The 11,058-nt window shown below is 28.9% G+C and overlaps 1 protein-coding gene and 1 non-coding gene across 2 annotated transcripts; both read left to right on the forward strand.

Annotated features, from left to right (window-relative positions):
• The first annotated feature begins 2,250 nt into the window (after nt 1-2,250).
• Nucleotides 2,251-2,322, forward strand: LOAG_20078. The gene has a single exon. It is a non-coding gene; the product is annotated as a tRNA-Thr (tRNA).
• Nucleotides 2,323-7,796: 5,474 nt separating this feature from the next.
• Nucleotides 7,797-9,056, forward strand: LOAG_09112 (hypothetical protein; the record flags this gene model as incomplete). The annotated part of the gene is made up of 6 exons (XM_003144641.1): nt 7,797-7,826; nt 7,883-8,017; nt 8,135-8,197; nt 8,392-8,464; nt 8,749-8,795; nt 9,030-9,056. The coding sequence occupies 6 exons, from the start codon at nt 7,797-7,799 to the stop codon at nt 9,054-9,056; spliced, it is 375 nt and encodes a 124-aa protein (XP_003144689.1).
• Between the last annotated feature and the right edge of the window lie 2,002 nt (nt 9,057-11,058).

Genomic DNA, 11,058 nt, shown 5'->3' on the forward strand with positions numbered 1-11,058 from the left:
AATAAACATTAAGTAAATGCAAAAAGGTCATAATAAACATTAAGTAAATGCAGAAAGGTCATAATAAACATTAAGTAAATGCAAAAAGGTCATAATAAACATTAAGTAAATGCAAAAAGGTCATAATAAACATTAAGTAAATGCAAAAAGGTCATAATAAACATTAAGTATAATGCAAAAAGGTCATAATAAAGATGAAGTAAAATTACATCACCAAAAGGTTACTTCTAAACATCATTCGATTCCGGAGAAATAACAGGATTTATGCCAGTTGTTAATTCTGATGATTTTGTTCTGCATTTAAAAAACAAAAAGAAAAAGAGAAAAAACACGGAGAAAGCATTGATTAGTTAAGGTTTAAATTATTGTTGGAAATTTGCCTTTTTTTCTCTCTTTCAGATATTAATATCGCATAAATTACTATTAATTGAATAAGAATAATCGATAAGAACAAAGTTTGTTTTTTTTTTTTGTGTTGTAAAAGTTTCTGATTAAGCTTATCGTTTTAGTAAAAACAAATTGTATTCATTTGTGAGTTTCATTATTGTTTCATTGTTGAAGCAATTAATAAATTTACAATTAAATTAAATTGAAAATCTCCGAAATTTAATTAACTCCTTCAAATTCACCAATTTTAGGATAATGGAATCATTCAAAGATTTAATAAATGACAAATAACATTTTCGACTTTTTTTTTTTGCTGATTAATATTAAGGGAAATTTTTTTTCTTAAAAAAAGATGTCATAGATATCTATATATTGGAAATCAGTCGATTACGTCTTCTTCTGAATATTTCATTCAAAATATATTTATAAATTATTCAGCAATTAGGACCTCCAATAAGTCAAATTTGATTTCAATCATTGATAAACTGGATTAAAATTACATTTGCATTGGATAGTTACTAATTTAGAAAGGTTTTTTTTTAAAGTTTAATTTCTGAAAATTCAATATTTTCCAAGCTCACTTACCATTATTTTGCTTCAATTGTTGCTAATATGTATAGTTAGGTCGATATGAAAAATATCATATTTGGATTATCAAAATTCCAGTTTTTTGTAATTTAATGTGAAAATGAAAAAATTAGCGAGTTAATTGGTCCTTGAGGATGAAACGGGAAATTGCTCAATCCGGCAGTGAAGCTATAAAGTCCTTCATCGAGGGATGAAGCGGAAAAATGCTCAACCCTTCAATAAAGTGGAAAAGTACTAAATTCGCAAATGAAACGGAAAAGTATTTGATTAGGCAATGAAGCGGAAAGTGCTTAATCACTTATTTAGGATTGAAGTAAAAACCATCTTGATAAAAGAATGAAATAGGGAAATCCGACCATTTTTACATGTATATGAAGAAATGAATTTCGCAGATTGGTATTTGAGAATTCAATAAATCTCTCAATTAATTTCCTGATAGCAATATATGAGCAGAAAATATATTGATTTTAATTCAAATAATTATTTAACAATGGTGAAAATAATTGTTGCATTCAAAATAAAACTTTGTAGGCTTTTATGGCTAAGTAATTGTGAATTGAATATTGTGAATATAATGTTGTGGAAAATTTATCATTATCAGTTGAATGAATTAAATAAAATATGAAAATAAAGCAATTTAACTAATATATTTGTAAAGTTTAATGTTAAGGAAATTGATGAAAAAGCACAATTTGAAATAGATTATAAGCCTAATTTGTTTTAATTCGGGAAAGGTCATTTAATTTTACATCACTTTTTTCTAATTGAATGATTTATGATTTAGCTTAATAATCTTGCAAACTATTATTGTCATTTTAGTTATAATTTGAAATTTATTAGCTACCGATAAATTCTTTTTCGAATTGAAAATCAGAAATTGTAAAATATTTCATTTAAATGCTGAAAATGTGGTGCATTTCACCCACGAGTGAAATGCTTTTCATTTATTAAACAAAAGAAATAAAAATGAAGAAAATATTGGTGAAATGGTAATGATAGAAAATAGATTTTTTGAAGAAATGAATTTGCCATTATCAACTAAATGAAAACTTAATAAAGAAGGAATAATTGACAAAAGATTGCTGAAATTTGTTCTATTCGAGGGGACCATAAATTTATAGAATGATGCATGTGATTATGGCAAATCAATTATATTTCATTTTTTCTTTATTTAGATTGAAGGTTTGAAAAGCACAAAGTTTTTAAATTTCTGAAATATAAAATTCACGAATGAATTTCAAAGTTCAAAAATTTGAATAATGGAGAACATGTCGGGCCTCATTGGCTCAGGGGCAGAGCGTCTGTCTAGTAAACAGAAGGTCGCTGGTTCGATTCCAGCATGAGGCAGCTGGTATACCAGTTTTGGTAATGTGATGATAGCGAGAAGTAACTGAAACTTATTCAGGAATTTTTGAAAATTTCTCTTGCTTTTTTACGCAAACAGAATAGTTAGATATTATAAAATCTCTCTTAAATCTAGAATCTTTAGAAATTCATCTTTGCATTCAGATAAATTAACTGTAATTGAGAAGAAAAAAATGTTATGGAATGATATGATACTACTAACGATGCTATAATATAAAATAGTCCCAGTTTTATCAGCAATTGATAAACCAACTGATTGTTGTACCATCTACTAGAATATTTGTATAATTGTTATTATAATTAGTGGTTTGATAGTGATAAATTTCAGTAATGTAAAACATTACAAGTTATTAACAATACTTAAGAAAAAAGGTAACTGTAAATATTAAAATCAATATTTTCAGCAAACACGAGATATTTAGCAATACATTTGATGCATTATTCAAATAGATCAAGTAATAATAATTTAAATTCTTATACTGAAACAATACCCAATTACCGGGTATGTGACATTGTGTGATAAATAAAATTCTGGTGTTTTACGGTGAATTCTTTCAGGTAAGTTTTGTGATAGTTCTATGGTAATTAAGGCTGATTGTGAACAAAGGATAACCTGGATACTGTGAGATGGGCAAATGATAAATTCAATCTCCAATAAAAAAAAAAGAAAAGAAAAGAAAACGAGAGACGAGGTATCCTTTGTGGTTTTTAATCAGAACAAAAGAATGCCTGGTTCTAAACGTTGCGTTCAGCATTTGTTCATTTTACAGTATCCAGGTAAGAAAAGTAAAAAATGGGAAAAAAATTGGTCTCACACTAATTTTAACATTTTGTAGTCACAAAATAAGTAGTCCAATTTTCTAGCTCTTTTTCAGCCCAATGGTCAGAAGCCAAATCTTCCAATTAGCATCTAAAACGAAAAATTTTATGCTAAAAAATTAAGTGAATGATAAGTAAATGAAAGGAATAACTTATCATGAATCCGAAACATTTGTGCTTTTGGGAATTAACAAAATGATGCCATTTCCGGTATTAAAGGAAGCCGTACGAATGATTACCAACTATTTAATAAGCATATTAAAATTTCATGGATAAACTATGCAATACAAACAATCTATCTGAACAATGAATTTGGTAGAACAGTGTTAAATAATGCAGAAGATTAGATATTATAGAGATAATGCAGAAGATTATGCAGAAGATTAGATATTATAGAATGATTATTAGCAGAAGATTAGATATTATAGAAGATAATGCACAAGATTAGATATTATAGAAATTTGTAATAAGCTATTTTATAAAAAGTTGCATCATTGATAAAGTAAAGATTCATTACAATTCGAAATATTTTCCTTAACACATAACTATCTTTTAGATTCATCCATATCTCTAATTATTGTCCCCAGTCGTGTTTTTATTTTTTAAAATATATCAACACTGAAATGGTGATACAAAGAGAGACACAAAGCTAAATCATGCACATCAGTTAGAACTAATTCAGAATTGACAGCAATATCAATTTTTGTTTGCAATACTTTTTATTCCGAAAACGAAAAAAAACAGATGTACGAGCAACCGGATGTTCATCCTATTTCCGCATTGCTGCATTAGCTTTAGTAACCTGTAAGAAGAAATTTAACATTCAAATACAATCTTTATGATCTGTATATGATGTAACGATGAAAATTACTGAACATTATGCACGCAAGAAATTACATCAAATATTAAGCAATTAACAAAATTAGCTTTCAAAATGAAGATGATTGAGAAAGGTTAACTGGTCTGATTTAGGATAGAAGATTCAGGAACAGGTTGTTGAAACCACCTGATAATCCGGATACCAATAATGTTGCCCAAATAGATATGGCAGTCTCGATAGTATCATCCATTCTGCCGCCCTAAACAAAAAACTTCAAATGAATAACGTTTTTAATTGCTGAGTGAAAAACTAATAATAAAATTAAATTTGTAATTGAGAATACAGCAAGATCCTAGCAAATCTTGATACAGTTTTCAATAGATAACGTATCCTCTTTTTGTGTCATATGTATGATATTTCATCCTTCCCAAGTCAAAAATGACCACATATGAAATTTAATTGCATGCCAAAGGTCAGCATTTGAAAAAACATTTATAATGACAGCTATTTAAAGCGTTTGATTATTATTGACTAACATATGACAATGTTTTTTTGATCAACTCAGATCATCTAAATTCTAAAACGAGAAGACAAAATATACATTCTAGAATCTGGAATATGTATTTAACATCGCTGCAGTTTTGTTCGTTTCTACATATATGTTATATGTTAAAAGTATATTTCAAATTATTAAATTAATCATTCTCATTTGATTGCATGCTTAAGAGAAAAATCCACAAGTAACCGTGTTCATTGCAGAAATATCACGAAGCCTGAATAATCTGTCTAAATGGAACCAGATATGCATGAACTGTCAAAGTATTCCGGTAATCATAAGCAGCAGTAATGCCACTTATATCCTCCGGAAAGCGGGTAGTTTCTAATGCATACGACTAGTTTCTGGTGTTGGCTAATTTTTTCCTCTTCAAAATAAACTTGTTCAATCTCCAGGTTTTCTGAATTAACAGCTCAGTAGAATGAATGATATATCTATTCCTAATTTGTTTTTGATAAATTTTAAATCACAGTTTAACAATTTGGCCTCACTTTGAATTAATTTCAAAATTTAAAATATACTTTTAACATATAACATATATGTAGAAACAAACAAAACTACAGCGATGTTAAATACATATTCCAGATTCTAGAATGTATATTTTGTCTTCTCGTTTTAGAATTTAGATGATCTGAGTTGATCAAAAAAACATTGTCATATGTTAGTCAATAATAACCAAATGCTTTGAATAGCTATTATTGTAAGTCTTTTTTCAAATGCTGACCTTTGACATGTAATTATCTGATTAATTAGACTGATTAACCAGTAGAAATGCCATTGTCGGAATAACAGATGAACAGCTTTACATTGGAAAATTCAATATTTACTAGCCTTTACTGATTTCTGTAAAAAACATGCAAAGTGGTTTAGGCAGATTCGGGTGATGGAACAGGAAATACGGCTGATCACAAATGTCCGGATCGACAATATAACATAAATTCTTGTTCCATAATAAAATATATCCTAATAATATGTGTCGTACAGATTCCGGTCGTGGTTTCATTTCGAGGTGCCGTATAAAAATTGTGGACCTTCCATTTCATAGCTATTTCATTGGGTTTATTTTTAGCTCATCAACGGAAGCAGTAAATGACACTTCCGATCAGCAGTCTTTTGAGATCCTTGCATCAGGATATGTCAGTCAATATTGAATCCTGCATTTTATCCATTTGATTTCTGATTAAAAACATTAATTCGGTCCTAAACTATGTCAAATGAATCAAAGAAATAAGATATTAAGTTCACAAATAATAGGAAATATCAGGTCAGGTTTGAATTGCTATCAATTTCCAAAAGAAGGATGTAAAATATGAAATGGAAAAGTTTGCAATAAGTTTGGGAATGATGAAATTACACAAACTTTCAAAAGATTCCAAAAAATTCACAAAAATCTAATTTTCTCATCTCCCCTCTGTTTGAACTATGTCGGTAGATTCCCAAACGATTCTCGTTGACAACTTTCGTTGACTCCATCTTCTACTATATCAGCGGGTTCTAGGAGTTTCTCCTTGACCATTTTCGCGGCTTTTTAGAATATTACCTAGGCTCCAGTATTCATTCTCGCCATTCTTATCATTTCTTCAACGTTTTTTAGGCTGCCTTTCATATCACCTTATTATCATCAGTTTTATCACCTGTGGACTTCGTCTAAGTATTTTACTTTAATGGTTTCCATATAATGTAACATATGCCAGTTTTTTCCATGATATTTTGAATTTCATTTTATAGATCAATTTAATTCGATGAGTCAGATAATACATAATACATAAATGAACTGGATCTGTAAATCAGATTATTTCTATCGAAATAATTTGTCCGCTGTTTGAAAGAGATATGCTAGCTGATATAATTTGATAATGATAACTGTTAACGTACATAAATTCCATTTATGAATTAGAAATCTAAATTTGTAAAGCAGTAAATTACAAAATTTTTAGCCTTATCATAAATACTGATTCATTTGTGCAAGTAAGTAAATTGGCTCACAAAATCTTATCAACGTTGTCTTTATTATTGTGATAATCATATTAATTCAAGAAACAATTAAAGACAACTGGTGCTTCATATCTTATTATCCTTCCTATTGTCTAATTATAATTCATTGTAATTAATTAATTCCTGACGTTTCTATTATCATTTTTAACAACTATTTCTAAGCATACATTTACAGAAGTTTCTCCGTTTCTTTTTCTTTTTTTCTTATTCGAAATAGATTTTCAACAAGATTTCATAAGGAAAATCATGGATAAAATCAATACGTTCTTATTAATACTTCCCGGGAATTTCGGTCAATTCAATTAATTTCGTATTTGTTCACTTCATTAAGATATACAAATGTGAATATGAAATGGAGATGTGGAGACTCAAAAAGAGCATACACATAATTACCTATGTATTGAGGTAAAGTTTGTAATCAATCGATTGTAGATGTAACTTGTTTGTAACGGACAGTTTATTGCTATGAGAAATTTTGAATATTTTTTTTTTTTGCTTTTCAATGAGTGAATCATTTTACATTTGAAAATCAATGATTCACACCAATCATTCCATAAAAGATAATTTACGGAGGATTGACTGAAATCAACTTTAAATTTATTTCGAAGTAGATATATATCTATATGCGGAAGTTAAAATTTGAATTTGATTTTGCACTAAATCAAAGCTATGTTAGATGTTAATTAAAATTGCTTACTGCAAAATCTCAGCTGTGAACTTAGCTACGGCTTCTTGAATTTGGCTATAGCATTTTGAATTTGGCTATGGCTTCTTTTGCAACTGAAACCAAAATTCATTACTTTTCTATTCAACAACAAAAATTTTAAAAATATTAAAAAAATTGTTGAAGAAGCCATCGGTCAAGATTTATCACTAGCTTTGATAACAAATCAGTTTTAAGTGATTTATTTTTTTGATAACTATCCAAAGAGTGAAATGAAAAGGTATCGAAACTCTTTTTGTTTTACCATTACCAATTATATCATTTTCGAAAATTTGCTACATTTCAGCATCGTACTGGCATAGGTATAGAGAAGGTTGAAGATGAAAGATAGGTAATTGAAGAGTAGCAGCTAATGGATTGGATTCTTCTGAATATTACTGAGTTCACTGATTCATAAAAATTCATTAAAATCGGCGATATTCAAAAGAAATGCACAAAAGCTTATTGGGAAAATATTGGAGCAATTGTGGAATAACAAATTGCTTCGATGCGGTAAATTTTTACTCAATTCTGAGATTCAGCCAACATGAAGACTTTTTAACATGAAGACATTTCAACGTGAAGACTTTCGGGTTAGAGGAAATTCAAGAAGTTAGGAGAATAAAACTAAAATCAAAAACATCTAAAGACTATAAACGAGAAACGTTCTTGTCCAGGTAAAGACTTGTTAATTGAAAAACTGAAACAAGATATAGATGAAGTGAAACATTTCTGCAAGAATTTAGACATTATATGGACAGAATTAAAAAGCATCAAAGCTAAGGTAAAAAGTTGAACTGCACCATGTTAACAAGGTACAGTAATTTTCCAAATTTAAAATTTCATTTGAAGGTTAAAAACGGTAATACATAGGAAGAGTTTTTATATATTTTAATTAAAGGAATACGATATGGACGATATGAGTAATAGTTGGAACGAAATGGTCAAGAAGGACTTCGATAATGTTTAAGATATTTAAGCGTGGTAAAAGAATCTTTCAACAATGTCACCAGTGTCATCATTTGACTAAAAGCGGTATAATTTATAGTTTTATGTTATCAGAAATAAATTTCCTTTTTCTCTCTAAAACTCATAATTAATGTTATTTTTATGGTAGGTTGAATTTCAAAAATGTTTAAAAATAATTTTAATCTTGAGAATATTAAAAATTATACATACAAGTCTATCATAATCAATTACGTCGCAAGTCACAAGAGTGGACTAACAAAGGGTAAGTTTTATTATGATTTTAAGATCAAGCCCCAGAAATCAGATTTTAATTTTATCAAATGCAAGCATAAATGCTGGGTTATTCTCACCAAACTTATTTCAGAAGTGAGTGGTAATTATGTTTGGTTGATGCATAACTTTTTGATGTAATATGTTTGTCAATAATTAGAATATATCTCAGATAATTGTGCATAATTTATTAGAAGGACTATAAGAGAAATGAAAAAAATTTGTCTAAAGGTATCAAATAAAAGAAAATCAAAAACTTCGTTTAATATCTTTCAGACAAATCTTCTTCATCTCAAGAGAAAATCGAAAATCATTTTGGAGTCGTTTTTATTACTATTTTTATACCTGATTTAAACTCACTATAACTAACTTACTAACTAATAAGGTGTGGTCATCCCGAAGTTTTAGATTTAAATTCGATTTTTTTTGGATGATGTCTGCTGTGGACAGTAATTTTTCATTATCACCCTGTTCCACAGCAAATGATTCGTAAACACCAGCCAGGTCACTATCTCTGATAAACACAGTATAATTTTATTGTTGAGTTTGTATTTTAGATATTCGAATTTAAAATGAATAATTGATTTATTTTTGGTGCCTTGAAATGAGTTAAATCTCGGCTTAAACATTTGTGAGAATTTTCCATATCGCAAATAAATTGTTTTTTGATGAGAAGTCATATTTCTTGTTCTGTTATCCTTAATTATGTTTCTGCGAATATTTCCTGCAATTGTACTAACTTATTTTTGCACACAAACTTACCTTTTTGTATTATACATATATGGATAGTGTTTAATTCACGTCTAATTTTATTAAAACACTTCCTGCTGTTTCATTGTGATTATCATATTATTTGTGATAATGATTATCATATCACACATGTTAATCACATATATATAATGTCATATCAACTATATTGTTGTCAACAAATTGTTATCAGACTTTCGTAATTCTGTTGTCTCGCTCTTGATCCTTACAAATCTTTGGTGCAATTATAAGTATATTTAAGAAGAAAATTAAAGACTTTTTCCAAAGTCCTTTGTTTCTTTTTTAGAGTCTTTAGTTATCTTTAGAAATATTTTTACAATGTAGAAATATGTCGAAATAGTTAAGTCAATGATTGGCTGTCGAGTGCGGAAATGAGTGAATAGTGCGGAATTGAGTGAATGACTAGTGATGCGGAATTAAGTGAATAATCAACTATCGGCTGCGGAACTGAGTGAATGACAGATTGTGAAAAAACTTTTCGGTGCCGAAAATCACAAATGTGTCTTTCATTACATATTTTATTGCTGTTTGTACTGATTAGCAGTTAATTCATTAATAAGGCTAATTTCTTGCCAAACCAAGAGGAAGTTTCCTTTTCAATAAGTCCATCTTTTTTCCGATATACTGTTGTGAATGGAATCAATTAACCAGTATTTGAATAGATTTCTGTCAGGATAATAATTTGTTGCTTATAGGGAACCACAAATATGAACTATTGGTCCTTGGATAAAAGCAATGCATAGCAGTGCAAACTGACAGAATTTGACCTTTTCTTTTTCTTTGTGACAATAATTTTAGCGACATTGAGTGCTTTTTGTTCCGTCACGTGAACTTTTACGGTTATAGTTCATAGTACTCTTTTCTTTTTTAAAAAGTAAGTAATCATCAGAACTTTTTGTAATTATGATTACACGAAGGGATAAATGTCACAAAGGATATGCGATTCGTTAAACAACTTGGAGTTAAAAAAAAAAGGTAAATAGCACAGCAAGAAAGGAGGCGCAAAGGTATTAAAAAAAAATGTGATGAATAGAGGAGTGAGTCATTGTTACGATCTCTCAACTAGTAGCAACAACTACTATAACGTTGTAAGTGGTACCATCGTGTGTGGTCAAAATGCCAAGTTTGGATGTATACTGTATTTGCTCATTAATAATCAATTACAAATCAACAGTTGAACAACATCAAGTGATCATTGATGGATATTTGCGCGTCATATAGCTGATTACAATTGCACATTTTTGCAGTGTTAAAAGATAACACTAATATATTTGCCCATCATTAGCTAATCAAAAATACATTTTTGCAACTCTTAATGATAAATAGATGATATCATACTAACAGTACAGCTCAGTAAGCTTTAATAATTATCGGTGGACATTTTGAATTACTGGAAGATTACAATTACTTATGCAACTTTGAAAAAAGGCAGTAAACATTTACGCATTATTGATTGATCAAGAATTTCACCTTTTTGTAACTTCAAAAGATAGCAGTTTGAGACTTTTGCGCGTTGTTAATCGATCGAAAATACACATTTTAGCAATTTTGAAAGATGGCAAATGAATCATAACATATTGTTGGAATCGTTGAGTATCTCTTATTGATTGCAAGATAAGAACAGTGATTACATTTAGGTATACCGTTAGTAATTAAGACAGAAATGAGTCATTCTGTTAATCTTTGGACAGGAAGTAAGCCAAGAAGCCTTTATAGTGTTTGATGAAATTATGCTGTGGGCAATGTTTGAATATTCATAAATAAAAATTAGTAAAGAAAGGAAGGAAACAAAAAGATATATGTGTAGAATTAATGATA

This window comes from Loa loa, assembly GCF_000183805.2.
Source record: "Loa loa unplaced genomic scaffold supercont3.257, whole genome shotgun sequence".
Taxonomy (NCBI): Eukaryota; Metazoa; Nematoda; class Chromadorea; order Rhabditida; family Onchocercidae; genus Loa; species Loa loa.